Genomic DNA, 17,479 nt, shown 5'->3' with positions numbered 1-17,479 from the left:
GGTTTGTTTTTTTTGAATCTCTATCACTTCTTATTGGTCGCTGCGTTGTACGTCCTTTGAGGGGTGATCTTAGTAACCATTCCAAAACCTGCACGTTTGGCGTTAACTAATCGAATTGCTCATGCCATCATATACCCGATGTCCTCTATCTCTCCGGGGAAATTTTCCTACACGCCTGATTGAACCGTTGCTCTATTAGGGAGATTCTCAAAATGCCAAGTGTCAGGAAAGCCTCCAGGAAGGCCTCAGAGCCAAAAGCGTCCGATAAAATGGCACCATCTTCATCCCAGGTCAAAAAAATAGCTGGCAAAAAATCCCAAGTCAATTTCAGCGATACACTTTTTTACCGTCCAAAAAAGGTCTCCACAGTCGGCATTCGCGTACCTAGACAACGTGACTTGACACATTTCGTGAGATGGCCGCGATACATCCGTATTCAGCGCCAGCGCAATATTCTGATGAAGCGTATGAAGGTGCCGCCCGCCATCAACCAATTCACCCAAACTCTTCCAAAGAGCGCCGCCGTGACTCTTTTTCGCGTTTTGGACCACCACGGCCACGAAACCCCTCAGGCGAAGCGCGCTCGACTTCTGAAAGCTGCGATGGACAAAACCGGTCAACTGTCTAACACCAAGCGCCCATATACCGTCAAGTGCGGGATCCGATTGGTCACCAAACTCATCGAACGGAAACAGGCCAAATTGGTCGTCATCGCCAATGACGTCTCTCCTATCGAAATCGTCCTTTGGCTCCCCACTCTATGCAAAAAAAAAGGTATCCCCTATATTATCACTAAAGATAAAGCAAGACTTGGACGCGTAGTAAAAAAGAAAAAAGCTGCTGTTCTTGCATTCGTCGAAGTTCGTCCTCAAGACAAAGCAGACTTCTCCAATCTGGTCCAAATAGCCAAAGAAAAATATAACGACATGTATGAAAAGATCATGCACACCCCCGGCGGTATGAAACTAAGCAAAAAGACTATGCAACGCAAGGCCAAACAACAAAGACTCAAGGCTATCGCTGCTAAGTCCGCCAAAAAAGTAACCTCCTAACTTTTCACACACATCGTTCCTTCTGAATGCTTAAAAAAAAATAAACATCCTATTAAAAAACTCGGTAAATTATTAACTCTCCGTCGACTACTATACGTCGTAAGACTCTGAATAAGCGTAACTCAGCAGTATCATCCTTGCAACTTTAAAACCTCACTGTATCAGATATTCCTTTGTTTACGTTTTTTTTCGAGCTCTTTCACACGCAGCTATCAATAATCTTTGCCAAAATCTCCCGCACTGATCATCCCTGCAATCAAAACGGCGTAACTCTCACACGCCCCCTTATCGCATCGCAACTCCGCTCCCATGTCACCTGCACAATACGAAGGCGATGAAGATGTCGACGTAGCGCCACTTGACATTTCGAGTGAGGAAAATGACGAACGCGTACCGGACCGCAAACTCCCCAACCAAATCAAGTACGTCAACTTCCAAATTCTTCCCTCACGTGCCTCCGAGAAGCTGACAACTTTCTCAACCACCATTCGTCCAGTATGACCGTCATAGAAAATTTTAAATCCAGGGTTGACTACCAAGACATCAATCAAGACAATATAGAACTCTGGCTATTCAAAATACCACCTAGTCTAGACCCTCTTTCGATGAACAGAAAAACCATGTGCCCAAATTCAACCATCAAAATCGATGACCTTGTCTATAACGCTCAAGAAGAAAGTTCACTAGCTACTGACTCTATACTGAACCTCTGGCCATGCGAATGCCAACAAAGGTGGATGCTGGGAAAACCATTCAAAAAAGTCATCCACCTAATGCAAGCAGCGGAAAACCCCAAAAGAGTCGCCAGCTATTCGCGACCAACTAACGTCGAAGTGAGTAAAAAGCTCAAAAAATAGCACGGTATATACAAAGGCAGACGCCCTCTGCCTAAACAAAAGCACCCCTTCCAATACAAAATATGCGTAATTCCGCCCCAACAGGGTCACATTAATTATGACCTTTTATCTCATGCACAGCCGTCTTTTAATGTTACACAAATTTACTGCTTCAAATAATTGTGCTTTTTCGATCAAAAAAGCGACTATATAAGAATGCATTCTGGAAACGCTGACTTTTTTTTAAACATCTTTCGATGCTCTTTTCTATCCTCTGCATCATATAAGTCTAGGCCGCAGCAGGCGGTGATCCACGTTTTTAGTATCCATTAAAAAACGGTTAGCTAAAGAGCAAACTTGCAACTGCTGTCAAAACCGCAACCGACTCATCTAAAACACAAAACCAGAGGCTACACACAAATTTTCGCTATCCGTACCTGATACTGTCTCTAACGGTCTCTTTCGAGACACTTTTTTTTGTTTTTGCATCTCTTCCATTTCACCTCTCAGTTCCTCCTGCTCCGAGTCATAGCAATTTTGAATCTTCCATTTGCTTGCCTTGATGATGTTTTTCCGATCTTTGCTTGAGAGATCCGCAAAAAATTCCACGTAGACACTGTCGTTGTTTATCCAATGAACACGGCAATGGCCAAATTCTTTAAATTGGGACAAAATGTGAGGCGTTTTGATTGCGTTGTTCAGTCCTGAAATTTTGAAAATGTTCTTTTTGTCGAACAAGGTGTGCGGACGATCGAGGTTGAACACAGCACAGGCAAAGTAGAGGTAAATTGAGTTCAAAATGGAACGAAAAATAGGATGTGTGGGCAAGATAGGGTGTTCCAAGTTGCTACCATGTACGAGTTTGGCGGATGTAGTGGAAGAGAAAGAATCGGGGCCTTCGTTCGCTGAAGGAAAATAGATATTTAGCTTAGTCTTTTCGTTGGATTTAGAAGCTTCGTCGATATCACTTTTCAGAACAGGGCAATCGACCACGTTCTTCATATCATCAGGATTGTCGAGTTTCTCGGTTTGGAAAGAAAGGTTTCGTGAAATCATAGTAGACAGATACAAGTAAGTAACTCCTGTTATAAACGCGTCAAATGCGGCCTCGTGATAGTTTAGTGCTTTCTGATCTTCATTTTCCTGAACGCTTTGATCATTTGTTACCTGAGCACCGTTGTTACCCTTGGCCTGCAGAAAATCTATATAGGCGTTCTGCGTATTATAGCTCGAAAAGAATTGAGGGCGAAGTGCCTCTGGTATTGCCCTGAGAGCTTCTTCGTAGAGACAGCTTAACTGGGTGTTTGGAGCAGGATTTACACAAAAATAAGGGTGATAGTTCGACAGAACTTTCAGATCCAGCACAGCTGGAAATTTTTCATGAAAACTATGTGCAAATTCATCTGGATCTTCAGGTAGAGGCTCAAAAAAGCTATGATAAATATGTGCTATATCCAGGAACATATTGTGACCAACAATAGGTTTTTTGCTATCGACCATCAAGTCTATAACATGTCGAAAACCGATTTCTTGTTCTAGTTTTTCAATAGGATCTGGACACTTTCTGTCGACAGAGCCGATATAGTCGGCTACTGTAGAATCATCAATATATCTGGCTGTAGCCTGTATGTCAGCCGATTCCTGTATCTCGATGCACTTTGAGCCATTCTGCGACTTAAGATAAAGAGGCTTCACCTCTAAATTGGGATACTTTTTTCGAACGTTCTGATAAATAAGGAAGCTCTTGTAAGAGTCCGGTACGATGTTTTGTGTGAGAACCAATGGACAGCGAGGGCGTGTCGACTCGGTCATCTCGAGCCATCGATCAATTTTCGAGTAAATAGTATCGAGCCATTCCTTATCTCCCGGCTTGAGATTGACATTTTTTTCGCCGTTCCTGTCATTCTTCTTATATGTAACTCCGGGTAAGATCGACTCAAAATCTGCGTGGGAAAGCCAAGAAATACCCTTGTCTAACCATTTATTGAAGTCAAACTGATGCTTTCGGAGAAATAAAAAACAACCAATCTCCTGAGAGGCAATATGTCGGCTAGACCGAGCATCACGCGGTAAAATAAAAAAGTTGAAAATATTACATTCATAGCTGAATCGTTTCAGAACGTTGAACATAATTTTTGGTTAAAAAAAGTTAAGGTATATGTAAAAATACTATTTGTAAATACCATACGATTCTTTGTATTTGTCCCATTTAAATGTGCATATGCCAAATTGCATAGGTATATATCTGCTGGCGGATTCTCTGAGCTTTCCATAGTATTTTTGAGGAGAATCAAAAAAATCTTGGCCGGTTTGATAACTTTTTAAGCCAGAAAATTCTAGGTCAACAGACAAAAAATCGCATTTTCCCAAACATTTCTTGAACGTTGGCAGTACATCTTGAAAGTTGTTATCTGTCACCTCCATAGTAAACAATCAAAACCTGGCCAACAGGAAGTGTAAATTTTTTTTGCCCAATATTTTTTTTTACATCGAAATTTGACAATTTATTTTTAAGTAATCTGTATTCTTCACGCAGCTTCAATCACCTCTTCAACTATAAAAAAAGCCCTAATCAGCGAGCCGTATAAACGACATTCAGCAGCCTTATTTGCTCGAATTCTTCGATAAGAATATCTAACAATTGTTACCGTTGAATGCTTCTACTAAAAAAAACATTGCACTCTTTTTTGCATATTTTCACTATCAAATCATCAATACTTGTACAATTCTAGCTTTAACCACAGGCAAACTCGCAGATAAATAACATTTGAAAACTTGACCAAAGCGCTGCAACGCTTTATATTTTTATGATTCAGCGGTTGATTGTGATGCACTCTATTAATTTAGAAAATAAAAACGTTCAAAAGTTCTTTTCCTAATATATGAGTAATTGGTTTGCTTCTAAGCCATCAAAGCGGTTAGTCCATTTACAAAGGCTGAGGACACAAACCCAAAGCCTAGCAAAAAGCTCAGCAAACAGTCTCAGTTTTAATACCGAAAGAGAAGCTTTACAGATAGAATGTACGTTCAAAACGTGATATCCGTAAAACCTCCTCAGTAAATTGACATGACGCATACCGCTTCTCAGATAGAAAGCTTCAGTCTAAGTTCCTGCATGTTCAAAGCGAATACCTGTACTTCAAACAAATTTTTGAAAACCAAGCCAACCAAAGCGGCGAACGCCCAAACCTGGAGAAAATACAAGATACAGACTTTTTAAAACAGACTGAGGCATTTTCGTATGCGTACAAGCTTCTGGGTAAAACAGCAACACCCTTGAAAAACAAAACCGTCTTGCTTGAATTGTACACGGATTATCCACACAGCGCAAAGAGTTACAAACTTTACATTCAAGAATTAGCTGAGACACAAAACTGGGAAATGACCGTTAGAAACAAAAAAGTGATCCTTGAACATAATTTGCCAAACTTTGTGCCTGTCACCCGTCTCAGCAACGACTTTTTGAATGTCAGCCTTATGCACTTTGTTGACACTGTCCTTGAGCACCTGATCGTTGGGTTTGAAAGGCTAAATAACGTTGAAAAATTAAAAGCATTTAAGTTATCAAAAATTGACAAGCTGCGTTTGTCGGATGATCTGTCATGCATAAGCTGGGTCATTCACAAAAACAAACAGACATGTTTAAAGTTTTTGATTGAATATGATAGTCAAACCCTTAGAAAGCCATCTAAAGTTACAATAATAGACAAGGCAAATCCAGCCAGACGCTTGAGAGTATTTGAAACGCTTTTTAGCCAAATAAGTGACTGGAAAATAGCCTTGCAACTAGGATTACTGGCTGACAAGCTGCCAGCCGATTTGTATACACAAACTGTCCCTATTATTTACTCATCATAAATTTTCCTAATTTGATCGATTGTGCAAGGAATAAAAGTGATTGGGCATCGGCTGTATTGTTGGACTTGATTATGAATGCAAGCGTAACAGAAGATAAAGCCACTCGAAGCCATAGCAGGCACATTTCGATCCTTTCCACAAATTGGACAAATTTTTTTGTTTTTAGGCACAGGCAAGCCGTCTGGATGGGGTTTCGGAGGATGAGGAGGAGGCGGAATAGGCTGGAGCGGCATAACCAGTCGGTTTTGACTGTACCACCATTCTAAAAACTTGAAAAAGAAAACGAACATAGGTAATATGTATTTGGAGTAGTCCAAGCAAAATTTTCCAACATTTTTGATGCGATTCCAGAGGTGCTCATCTGAGGTGGCTTTTCTAAAAATTTTAGCTCTATGATTTTGAAGCATTAAGTCGCCAACGGACAATTTTTTGATGATGATACGCTGAAGATGCAAAAACGGTGTGAAATGGACCGTGAGACCATACATATACAGAAGTTGGTAAAAGAAGAAGCAGAGCTCGTATACAAAATGCAGGAACGGATAAACCGCTTTAGTGATTTTCCACGCCAAAGTACTTGGCTGGGAGTAGTCAAATGTATCCACATCGCCTGCTTGGAGAAGGGCGATGTTATGAGCAAAACGTCTGTTGTACCATGTATCTAACTTGTCTTTGATATAAGGCATTAGGACAAGAAAAAATAAAGACAGCCGCTTTTCTTGTCTTGTTAAAGGCCGAGTCTTCAATTCAGTTCCATTTGAGATGAGACGAACTCTTTCCAAAGCGTAAAAGTTTTCTGAAAAGGAGCCGTCTATGATGGAAAAAAATAGTTAAAAATATATATATACTTTGTGAACTCTGGGCATAAAAAAAGGCACATACTGTAGTGTTTCAAATAGTGCCGCTCAAGTACGAAAAGGCATAAATAGAAGACTTCATCGCCGTGCTTAGCCATACGGGACAAGAATGTGAAACGCCTGGATGCGACCTATATTGTTTGTCACTTTTAGAATTAAAACACATAATCAAATTTAGAGGTGACTTGTTCTTGCATACAGTCAATACATATTTGATAGCTGGTTTGAGCGAGGGTATCATTTGGACTTGCGTGTACATTTCAAAAAAGGAAGGGAGGGTTGAAGCAGACGTATTAAAGTTGTAAAGAAGATTCATTTTTTTAATAAATGTTGATGAGGCTATATGAAGTGATAAAGACAGAATTCAAGGTCATCAGGTAATCTTGGATCATGCGCATGACCAAAGACAGCAGCAAAAAAACATTTGGCCAATAGTTTAAAAAAAAAAATTAATACTTGAAAAATTTCTACTAAGTCAAGTTTCTCCTCAAATGTCTCAGCTGAATATTGTTTTGGGTTCTTCGAGTCAGTGGAGGAGAAAGGTATTGGCTGAAATGTTGGACATTCTTCCCGAAAAAGTGCAAGTCTTAATACCAAATATCGATGAGAAAAGTAAGGTTCAATTTTTGGACATCACCAAATGGTATATATTTTCTGATTCTGTGGACAACGAAGTTAACTAAAACTGATCTTCACGATTCGGTTGATTTTTGATTTAGAAATCCGCCACGATGATCCTAAAGAAATGACGTTACAAATTGCTAGAGCCAAATCTCAGGCATTATTATCGAGTTTAAGTGAACCCTGCATTCTCATATGTTCGGATCAGGTTGCTGTTTATAATGGTGAGGTTCGAGAGAAGCCAATTGATTCACTGGAAGCACGCAAATTCCTCGAGAGCTATCGAGACCACCCTGTTCAAGTCGTGGTATCACTGGTTGTCACTAACACAAAAACAGGTAAGAAGGAATTTGTTCTGATTGAAGGATTGTGTTTTTAGCAGTTGTTTAACATGGCGTGCTTGCTGATAGGTAAAACTTTTGAAGGTGTTGCTATGGCTACACAAAAATTCAAGTATTTACCTGATTCGTTCATTGATTATCTTTTGGAACAGGGAGACGTCTTCAATGCATGTGGTGGCTTCGTCATTGAACACATGCAAGAGTACATCGAGTATGGAATAAGATTTGTGTAGAACGATGATAGTTGTTTTTATTTTTTGTGTCTGACATATCTGACAGACTAGCTGACGAGTAATTACTACGTGCGTATTTGATACGTGGTTCAAGCAAACTGGAGGGTGAAATGGAGACTGTTCAGGGTCTACCGAAGACGTTGACCCTGGAATTACTCTCAAAAGCGCAAAATAGCTAGCCCCCAGTGCTGCGATTGGCAAGTGAGAAGGTAAGACTCTGATGTCTGAGACACGGTCCAGATACAGAGGATGAGGTGTATTGAAGATCTCGCTCTCGATTGATAGAGACACGAATTCTTTTTTAACAAGGCTGGAATGCAACGACGTCTGGCATCCTGAGAGAGTATTATCAGAAGGACGGCAGATATAGTCCCATGAAAGTGCAGATTTAAAAATGGGTGCTAACGGGGGGAGACACTGATATGGTCGTCAAGGAACTGTTGTTTTTCAACTACATGAAAATATGTGTGGAAGATAATTAAACGACTTTCGTGCGATGGATTAAAAAGTTGCACACGGGGATGGCACTTTAAAAGTTATCGAGAGTGTGTGAAATAGGTATGCTCAGGTGCAGCTGGTAGCAGAGAGCTGTACCTGGATGATAGGTGTACAAGACAAGTGTTAGGCATAAGTCCGATATGTGAAAATTATAAAAAAGTAATAAATTTTTGTTATTAACAGCTCGAGACTTGCGGAGGCTACTGTGGCTCTGAAAAAACCATATTAGAGGCCGGCAAGATGGGAGTACGTTACATAAGTCGTTGTGTAGTTTTTATGGCACTCGCGGTGGCCATATTGGCGTTTGTTGGTATGTACATGCCTTCCGTATTGGTGGGTACGGTATCAAAGGTTTTAGTAATGTGGAATTCGGATGGCTCTTCTGAGGTACGTATGTGGATATCGGTGAAAGAGATGGAAACAACTCTACCTGACAGTTCTTATGACGAGATAGAATCAAGAGAAAGAGAGGGGAATTTGGAATTTTCCGTTTCACCTCACTCAGACACTGATGGAGGATTATTCAGTGGATGCTAGCAAGGTGTACAAAATTAACAAGGGAGTGATTAACATTTTGAACAGATTGACCAAAAAGCCGTTTTTGAGGTATTACAAGGTATGCAAAGAAAAATAGAAAATTTATGGTGGGTAAATGAATGGCATTGTACACATATGGATGACATACTCATGAGATGTCCTTCAGAATTTCTGAACAAAACCTGACTTTTGTCTTCAGTTAAATTTGAATCGAAAATGTACGCTATTTTCAGAAGCCGGTTTTTGCGTGTCTCGATCTTGTGGAGTGGATCCATGCAAGAAGGAAGAATTTTTAAGCGTATGCAAAAAGAGAGAGGATTCGTCCAAAATTGATCAATTTGTGGACTATTCTGCCTTCCATGAATGGAAGGAAGAGAATCTATCATGGACAACGAATGGGGAGACGCCTTCTAGCGAGCAAGGTGAGATGACTTATGTAGACTTAGAAATTAACCCAGAGCAAGACACTGGATATTCTGGAGCATCGGCGTCGCGAATTTGGAAAGCGATTTACGATCAAAATTGTTTTGTGCAGAATCAAAACTTATCGCAGCAGCACGAAATTGAGGGAAAAGACGATGCAGAATGCGAAGAAAAGAGTCTTTACTATAATTTGATTTCTGGACTGCATGCATCCATCTCGATACATATCGCTCAAAATTGCCTGGTAGAAGGTAGGTCGGATATGTGGTATCCGAACAGCGAGTTGTTTTATGAAAAAGTTGGAAAATACCCGAGGAGAGCCTACAGTTTGTATGTAGTTTATCTGGTGATCACGAAAGCGTTTTTTGACGCGGGAGAATACATCGAGCAATATGACTACGACACGACGGAACAGGTGGAGGCGATCGAAATCAAACGCATGGTGCAGGAATTACGCACGATCATTTCTCCGTTGGCGCGACGTTTCGATATCCAAACGTCATTTTTCGGAGAAGACGAACAGGCGTTCAAAAGGCAATTGATAGATCGGTTCCAAAACATTTCCCATATTCTGGATTGCATTAGTTGCGAGAGATGCAAGCTATGGGGCAAGTTACAAGTTCACGGACTAGGCATTGCGCTCAAAATCTTGTTTGACAGGAAAGCCCCAAGCCAACTGAATCTAACAAGAACTGAGATCGTCGCTTTTATCAACCTTTACAGACGAGTTTCCGAGTCCGTAGATTGGTTTAATGTGCTTATGGGAGACTACAAATTCAAGCACACGATTTCATACTTTCGCAAAAGCGATGCGACAAAGCAGAGCCTCGCTTCGAGCTACGACAGATTTGTTGCTGATGCGCATGAAAGACTCAAAAACCTTTCAATCACGCCAAAAATAGGTATTTCCATTTCTGAACAAGATTGAAAAATTGCCACTTTTTTGATTGGGGAGAGAAAACCGCATCCTCAAATCATTTTGTAAATTAATAGGATAAAACAAACTTTTAGGAATAAATTGAATCGTTATTAGGTCCTCTAAAAACAGGTTTTGATCTCACAGTTTAGTTCTGAATCTGCTTCGCGTTACTTGAGCAAGAAGAAAATCGCTACAGAGTTCAACAGATGTTTATTAGTAGCAGATTCTTATGACGATCGCCTCATGTCATGGATTTGTTGTCCTTAAAATGAATGTTGCGGTTTCGAATAGTAAAACATTTGAAAAAGTACAATAAAATCGACTATTACTTGGACCGTACTGGATACCAGAAATTGAGTCGGCGCATTATTTGTCCTAAAATAATGACTCTTGAATAAATCCCCAGCTACCCAACAGAGAACCAACGTTAAACTGAGACCACTGACGTTTTTATTGCAATAGTTTGAGTAAGCTTGTGGAATGGCTAACGTGGCCTCGATGCCTAGCGATATACATCCCATCAATTTGAAGAACCACGGATCAGATGAAAACAAGTGACATAGTATGAGTGACATCAGTGTGGTGAGGCCTATGAGTTGTAATCGTGTCGAAAAAGGTGAATTCCAAAATTTCGCGCTAAATAAAGAAGAGGGCGCCGTATTATGTTCCATTCGAGTACAAAGCTCTAACAGGCATAGTTGTACAACAATCATAACACACGATTGTAACACGAGTACAATTTCGAACCTATTTCCAATCCTGAACTCACGGCACCGTTAGCTGCTAATGTAGACACATTCAAAAAATAAGGGAAGCTGTACTTACCAAAACAAAATTCGGAAAATATTAGAGAATAGAGCAATGTAGCAGACCGAGGTGGAAAAGCCATCTACCCTGTTTGATTTTCTAATTTTGTAAATCTGAATGAGATAGCCGATTATTGGAAAAAATACCAGTGCTGATGAAGAGAGAATATTTGATAATTCGAGGCCCATGATGGGAAAAAATTGCAGTAAACATATGAAGCATTCTATACAATAAAATTAAAAAATTTACGTAAAAAAGATCGCGGATGTTCAAATACTGGGACCGAGCTTAAGGTCATGTTTATAAGAACCGATCACGAGATCCAAGGTTTCTAGTTTTGCAACGAGAACTGCTTATGTGTGCTAATTGCCCTCTCTACGTGTTACGAAACCCCCACTGGCCATCCGTCTATAGAGAGACATATAAGCGCAGACATAAAATCTCCCTCAAAAAAATGGGCATAAAAGCACAAATAATCAGCAGGATTTATTCTTATATTTCTTTGACGAGCTGCGCTGGAATGATCTGACGCAACATCTGGGCCTTTTTGGCATCGGTAACAACCAACGTGTACAAATATTTACTGCCCATCTCCGCGTTAGTTATCTCACATGTAGTGATAAAATCTGTAAAAGTACGTGTCAACGTACGAAGTTCGGACTTTGAATTTGGTGTTGGTCTTGTTCTTCTTAATACGAACTGCTTTGAGGTCCTTACGAGTGCGAACCAAACTCACAAATTGCTTGACTTCTTTGATCTGTTTTGGCATTCTTCAAACTGTATCCAAAAAGTAAGACCTTCTGTATAAAAAACTCTCATCAACAATGTCTACATGAAATACTTTACCTTTCTAAACTTGGTGCCAAAAATGATTAAAATCGCACAAAATTTTATTTTTTTGTGAGAAGAATTCTTAGCGTTATTGATACCCGGTGACTTCGAATGCACTCAGTTCCCTCTGGAATACCCACTATGTCCTTGTTTGCCACGTGAGGACCAACTCTGTAGGTATAAATCTCTGGAATTTCGTGATAAAACTTATAAAATGCATCTCGTACGAAAATCAACAGCGATCTTGGCTGCAAAATAAACTGAACTGGATCTTCGGATTCCGTAGGTCTCAATGATTCGCGAAACTCTATCAAAGTAGACCCCTTTAAACTTAAAATAGCTATTCGGGGATAATAAGCAGGACCATCCTTGTGCGCAAATATCCCTTCTGCGCCTACGTATTCATTAATCAAAACGTGATTGGGCCTCTCAGCGAACACAGCACCGAAAGGATGAACTTTTTCGCCAACTGAAAAGAGCTCAGTTAAATCCCTTAGCCATTCCGGGAAAGGTTCTACCATAGCATCTTCGAATTTGTGTTAAGGATTTTTTTTCTCTAATATCAACGACAGCATCTGCAAAATCAATACCTACCCCAACACTGAACTTTTCTGCGCCTAAGTTGAGTCCACCTGTCCGGCGGTTGCTCGTAAATCTAAAAAGAGGGTTAGCCATGCTATCTAACACTTTCACATAGAGAAACCTAAAAAATTACCTTATCCCAAAGCAAATCTTCTTCAGATGGATCAATGAAATCAGGAATATAATAAACGTCCCTCAAGGGACCCATCCTCATGCTTTTAAACGCCTCGTCAAACCTGCGAAAATCATCAGGTTCTTTTTTTTTAACTGAATCTGTATTTGCAAGTTCATCGTTTTCTGACCATCGCCAATCAGTCGATCTTCTTGGTACAACTACATCATTAAATGTAGACTTGTTATCTTTAGCTTGCTTTAATAAAGCTTTGAAATCAATAGAGGTCATAAGAGAAATAATGAATGATTTACTTGTTTGAATAATAATTAATGGTAATGTCACCTATAATTTTAAGCATGACGGGGTGTCCGAGTGGTTTAAGGAGTTAGACTTGAAATCTAATGGTGTTACACTGCATAGGTTCGAATCCTGTTCCCGTCGAAACTTTTTTTTTGCACCACTATATTTGTAGTGTGTGTCTAATTCACGTTTTTTTGCTTTATAAAAAAAACGGTCTAACATGCTCTCACTTCATAAGCCGACTATTGAGGAGCAAATAGGGCGTGCCCAAAGGTGAGCTCCAGCTGTTAGAAGGAAGGAATTAAAAAAGAAATTAGAGGTGGCTTTGTTCATAAGGCCTTGTTTCCCCTCGCCGCCTAGTGCCTTGTCAGATGAGAGAGTATTCAAAATTTACACTGTTTCTGTCTTAAAAGATGATCACAAACGTCATGTATCAATGTTTTTTTTTACTAATAATTTTATTTGACTAAAAAATGTATTAAACGTGTGCCAAGCTGGAGCCGCAAAAGGGCTTCTCTGGCCAAAATCAAACAAAAACGCTCAAGAGTATCCCCAAGACGTTCCGAACTTTATAAAAAAATTTTCTCATAGCTCAGAGACTACTCCATAGCCATGTCGAAGGTGCATAGGGGTGACGAGCTTGTACAACAAGCAGAAAAAACCATGCAAGTAGGATTCATGTCCCGTATCTTTGGCAGTAAAGCAGACAGAGCAAGGGATGCGGCGGAATTGTATGATAAAGCCGCGAATGCCTATAAACTCGATAAAACATGTACGTTCGCGTTTATTTCTCAACTGCATAGAAAGACTCTTACATCAATCCGTTTTGTATGCTGTACAAATAATTAGGGGATAGAGCTGGCAGGGCCTTTCTATCCGCCGCGGAGCATTACATCATATCAGATGATAAACCAGAAGCAGCCTATCGATTTGAAAATGCTGCTACTGCCTTCAAAAAGATTGATCACGGAGGTTCGATTCAAAAACATATAATCAGTCACACATTTTGCGGTTTAATAGTTTTCTTACTTGTCACAATCTAACTTTTTTCGCTTAGCCGCCATCAATGCCCTCAATAAGGCTATAGTAATCTACCGAGAAATGGGGAGATTCAATACGGCTGCACGACTCGAAAAGGAGATTGGTGAAACCTATGAAAACGATGATGAGAGCGCTCTTGTACGAAACATTTTCCCACACAAAAAAATTCATTAATGCTCGCCGCCAAAAAAGCAGCACGTCAATTGTGTGAATTCTCTTACATTACCTTCGATCCCATAGGCAGTTGAACACTACAAATTAGCAGCAGATTATTATGAGGGCGAGGGACAAAACACGAACCGTGACAATTGCTTGCTCAAAGCCGCCCACATCTCCGCGCTTTTAGGGCACTACAATGAAACTATCAATATCTTCGAAAGCATCTCGTCCTCCTGTGCTAGTGACAACCTTCGTAAGTTTAGTATTCGAGACTATTTGCTCAAAGCCGGCTTGTGCCATTTAAACACCGGGGATACGGTTGCCGTGCGCCAAGCCCTGGAAAACTACACGTCAATGTACTTCGAGTGGGGAAATTCCAGGGAATGCAAATTGCTCACCGCTATATTGGACGCTGTGGAAGATAACGACGAAGCAGCTTTTTCAAAGGCAGTTAGAGAATTTGATAACATCTCGCAATTGGATAAATGGAAGACGTCGATGCTTCTCAGGATCCAAGAGCGTATCAAAAACCAGGAATCCGAAATTTTATAGTTCCAAAATCCTAAAACGAGAGAAAGACCACCGGATTTTAGATTCTGTGCTCTTTATTTATTAATAAAAGGTGCTAAGAAGAAGATTGTACAGAACGCCAAACATTTTCTTAATTCTGTAAACATTTCGCAAAAAGTAGGAGAAATTTGTTTCTAAGTGCTAGCCTGCTCGATAGAGTTTGAAAATAGAGATTAGAATGAGCAAGGCAAAATAAGTGAGCGCGGTCCAAGCATAGATTTTGTAGGAAGCGAGAATTCGTAAATCGACGTAAACGTCCGTTTTGCTGTCGATAAATTTTGATAAATGATAAAAAAATCGCACCAGTGTTGCATTTTCGCCGGAGGTGATAGGCCGGAGTCGTTCATCTCCAAGAAACGTAGCATCTGCAGCGGCGAGGGATGGAGCGCGGCTCTGAAAAGTTGGTCCTTTCGGGGTCTTAGAATAGTCGGCATCCTCGGCTGTGGGACTTGAAGGGGAGCACGTTTTGTTTTGTGCAACGAATGGACTAAAAGATTTTTCAAGCACAAACTTAGTGTCTTCTGTACGAAATATGTATTGGAGCATTTGGATGCAACTTTTGAGCATTTCCGAGGCGACGTCGGAGTTGCCCGGACACGAGGCCTGGCGCCTGAGCCTAGATATTATTGTCCTGACGCAATCAAGGACGGAATGCTCTCTGAGAAGACAATGTCGAATATGAAGTCCAGGGGGAAGTGAATTCAAAATGACGGTTATAACAGATTCAACGCTTGAGGGCGATGCGAGCGAAGAGGGACTCACATTTTTCTCTGGTCTTTGATTGGTGCGTTTGTTCGCGGTCTGAAGGTATTGTTCAAATTCCCAAATGATGTTCAAAAGGTCTTTCTGACTCCAGCTGGACAGGACGTAAGAGAAGATATCTAACTCCAGTTCCTGACTAAAATCAAATCGAAGCGCCATGTTCAAAAACCAAATCAAAACTGGAACATACCACAAAAAATTTTTGGCAACAAAGGCCTTCCTAGCTTGTTCTTGTTGAAGCAGCTGCTTGGCATTGGTAAACTGGTTTTCAAATGATTCAGACCCGCACGATCCGGGGTCCACGTTTCCAGATCTGGATAGGCCGCTAGAAGATGAAGTGGACGATTTAGCGTCGGCTTTCCAAAAATTTTTGACAAAATCCAAGATGGAGTGCTGAAAATTGTGGGATTTTGAGGTCGTCTCAAGTTCAGGAAATAGATTCGACCCGGTCGGCATCCAACTCGGAAAAGATAGAGCCCACGGACGAGTACACATCACCCAAAGTTCCACGATATAGGCGAGCGTGTTCATCGTGTGGCTGCTCCAAAGCGTATATTCGAACGCCCTTGAAAAGAACCAATAAAGAGGCTTTCGAGCAGAATAATGAATGAGATAAAGATAGATTTCTTCTTGATTGGCATAATTTCGATGATCTAGCGCCGGCACGCATTCGACTTGGGCTGGGTATTTGCTGGCCCTCATGGTCTTCAGATGGCGAAAGAGAGCCTTGAGCACGATAGTGATGCATTCAATGATTATCGGAGAAGGGGGAAAGTAGGTCTTGGAAGTCGAATGGTCATATTGGTTCAACCAAAATTCCAGCACAATTTGAAAAATAGTATAAGAAATTCGATTGCTTTCCGACTGAACCCAAGTGTAGTATTCGCGATCCAAGAAACTGAGCTGCTCGAACGGCCCGATATCTCCAAATGACTTGTACACGAAAAAACGCATATAGTCCTCCAGAACATAAGAGTAGGGATGGCTCTTTTGAATTCTTCGATCGGCGTCCGATTTCTTCGGGGTCTGAGAAAAAAAGCCAAAAAAAGAATTCAACGTGTCTGACAGATGCTCCGGAGTGCCAAACTTTCGAAAACCACTCACTCTCTCTATAGCGCTGGATATGGTGCTCGCGCCACGATTCAGCCCGTGCTCCGGTCTCAGGTGCAATTTCACGCCAGATACTGGGGGCGACTGAAACTTAGACAGGTTAGAATGGGACTTCAGTTGAGCGCCGTACGCAGCATAATAAAACAAATACAGCTCCAGTATGTTGAGACGAATGTACTGAGTGGTGTTCGAGCAGGAGATGTCCAATTTCCCGGCGTAGAGCGGAGGCAGCGATTGGAAGTCATGTCTCAACAACAAATCTCTTGTCGTAGCCTTCGAAAAAAAGCCGTTTGTGTTAGCACCAAAAAAAACAGTACGAAAAAAGTCTTCCTCAAGAACACGACATACAGGCAAAAAAACCACAGGAAAGTAGTAGTTTACGTCCTTGTCGTCGCTCTTTAGAATAATGTATTTGATCAAGGGACTTGTGGGCGCCAAAATACCAATCAGAGCCGACGCGTCGTCGTGCGCGGTCTCCCCTATCCACGGACTTAAAGAGAAGGTTTAGCTTTTGCCAATCACGACCTTTTCGTGGTAGTCACGCTAAGTACGCACGGACTGCCGTTCTTGCCGATGAACAGATGCAAGAGCAGTTGCGGAAGAAAGTTGTAGAAGTAATCCACGTTTTCTTTGCCTTCATAGACGTCAGTAACGTATGAATGCAGCAAATAGCACCTCTTTTCTACCGTTCGCTGAGAAAATATCTCTTGCACGCGCGCCTCCATCACGGAAGAATTGAAAGACTAAATTTAAAATTTCATTATGAATATCTCTCTCTAAGCCTCAAAGGACTCCCCCCCTCCTTCATGCGCCCGAGACGAAGACGTCTCCAGGCGCGCCAGGCGCGCAGACGGCCCACGTACGAAAGAAAATTTCGGCTCAGTGCAGAGCGCGCGCAAGATACCGAGGACCGAGTTCCGAGCGCAAGAACATAGTGCACCAGAAGACGCGCGGCTCTGGACTGACGCAAAGTGCGCAAGTTCGACGAAATGCGCGCGCACGCTTCACAAAAAAACGTCGTGGAACG

The 17,479-nt window shown here is 41.2% G+C and overlaps 6 protein-coding genes, 2 long non-coding RNA genes and 1 other non-coding gene across 11 annotated transcripts; 5 read left to right on the top strand and 4 right to left on the bottom strand.

The window, feature by feature from the left end:
- Positions 1-61: 61 nt before the first annotated feature.
- On the top strand, positions 62-1,865 carry LOC126323922 (60S ribosomal protein L7a-like). The gene is made up of 2 exons (XM_049994840.1): positions 62-1,474; positions 1,549-1,865. Exon 1 carries the CDS (start codon positions 213-215, stop codon positions 1,050-1,052), a length of 840 nt encoding a protein of 279 aa, XP_049850797.1. The 5' UTR covers positions 62-212; the 3' UTR covers positions 1,053-1,474; positions 1,549-1,865.
- Positions 305-4,346, bottom strand: LOC126323920 (poly(A)-specific ribonuclease PARN-like). The gene is made up of 3 exons (XM_049994838.1): positions 4,077-4,346; positions 2,326-3,992; positions 305-2,177 (listed from the first exon to the last, which is right to left on the bottom strand). Exons 1-3 carry the CDS (start codon positions 4,310-4,312, stop codon positions 2,095-2,097), a joined length of 1,986 nt encoding a protein of 661 aa, XP_049850795.1. The 5' UTR covers positions 4,313-4,346; the 3' UTR covers positions 305-2,094.
- Positions 4,347-4,400: 54 nt separating this feature from the next.
- LOC126323921 (uncharacterized) lies at positions 4,401-6,490 on the top strand. The gene is made up of 2 exons (XM_049994839.1): positions 4,401-4,909; positions 4,977-6,490. The coding sequence occupies exons 1-2, from the start codon at positions 4,771-4,773 to the stop codon at positions 5,744-5,746; spliced, it is 909 nt and encodes a 302-aa protein (XP_049850796.1). The 5' UTR covers positions 4,401-4,770; the 3' UTR covers positions 5,747-6,490.
- A 599-nt stretch (positions 6,491-7,089) lies between these two features.
- Positions 7,090-10,274, top strand: LOC126323908 (7-methyl-GTP pyrophosphatase-like). Of its 3 annotated transcripts, none has more exons than XM_049994826.1 (6): positions 7,090-7,215; positions 7,323-7,562; positions 7,635-7,776; positions 7,893-8,356; positions 8,480-8,912; positions 9,033-10,274. In XM_049994826.1, the coding sequence occupies exons 1-4, from the start codon at positions 7,095-7,097 to the stop codon at positions 7,975-7,977; spliced, it is 588 nt and encodes a 195-aa protein (XP_049850783.1). In that variant the 5' UTR covers positions 7,090-7,094; the 3' UTR covers positions 7,978-8,356; positions 8,480-8,912; positions 9,033-10,274. The 3 variants fall into 3 exon arrangements, with proteins under 3 accessions (XP_049850783.1, XP_049850782.1, XP_049850781.1); XM_049994825.1 differs by having other exon boundaries at positions 7,111-7,215; positions 7,893-8,683; positions 8,751-8,912; XM_049994824.1 differs by having other exon boundaries at positions 7,111-7,215; positions 7,323-7,634; positions 7,718-7,776; positions 7,893-8,683; positions 8,751-8,912.
- Positions 10,275-10,319: 45 nt separating this feature from the next.
- Positions 10,320-11,155, bottom strand: LOC126323907 (uncharacterized). The gene is made up of 2 exons (XR_007559749.1): positions 11,001-11,155; positions 10,320-10,934 (listed from the first exon to the last, which is right to left on the bottom strand). It is a non-coding gene; the product is annotated as an uncharacterized LOC126323907 (long non-coding RNA).
- Positions 11,156-11,838: 683 nt separating this feature from the next.
- Positions 11,839-12,716, bottom strand: LOC126323916 (uncharacterized). The gene is made up of 3 exons (XR_007559750.1): positions 12,529-12,716; positions 12,408-12,468; positions 11,839-12,339 (listed from the first exon to the last, which is right to left on the bottom strand). It is a non-coding gene; the product is annotated as an uncharacterized LOC126323916 (long non-coding RNA).
- Positions 12,717-12,868: 152 nt separating this feature from the next.
- On the top strand, positions 12,869-12,951 carry Trnas-uga (transfer RNA serine (anticodon UGA)). Its single transcript has one exon. It is a non-coding gene; the product is annotated as a tRNA-Ser (tRNA).
- Positions 12,952-13,043: 92 nt separating this feature from the next.
- LOC126323915 (uncharacterized) lies at positions 13,044-14,562 on the top strand. The gene is made up of 4 exons (XM_049994834.1): positions 13,044-13,582; positions 13,660-13,782; positions 13,868-13,989; positions 14,092-14,562. The coding sequence occupies exons 1-4, from the start codon at positions 13,423-13,425 to the stop codon at positions 14,560-14,562; spliced, it is 876 nt and encodes a 291-aa protein (XP_049850791.1). The 5' UTR covers positions 13,044-13,422.
- A 35-nt stretch (positions 14,563-14,597) lies between these two features.
- LOC126323914 (uncharacterized) lies at positions 14,598-17,436 on the bottom strand. Its single transcript, XM_049994833.1, has 4 exons — positions 17,316-17,436; positions 17,008-17,195; positions 16,801-16,942; positions 14,598-16,725 (listed from the first exon to the last, which is right to left on the bottom strand). The coding sequence occupies exons 2-4, from the start codon at positions 17,175-17,177 to the stop codon at positions 14,722-14,724; spliced, it is 2,316 nt and encodes a 771-aa protein (XP_049850790.1). The 5' UTR covers positions 17,178-17,195; positions 17,316-17,436; the 3' UTR covers positions 14,598-14,721.
- Positions 17,437-17,479: the final 43 nt, after the last annotated feature.

This window comes from Schistocerca gregaria, unplaced genomic scaffold (genome assembly GCF_023897955.1).
Source record: "Schistocerca gregaria isolate iqSchGreg1 unplaced genomic scaffold, iqSchGreg1.2 ptg000875l, whole genome shotgun sequence".
NCBI classification, from domain to species: domain Eukaryota; kingdom Metazoa; phylum Arthropoda; class Insecta; order Orthoptera; family Acrididae; genus Schistocerca; species Schistocerca gregaria.
This window is presented reverse-complemented; position numbering and strand designations above follow the sequence as displayed.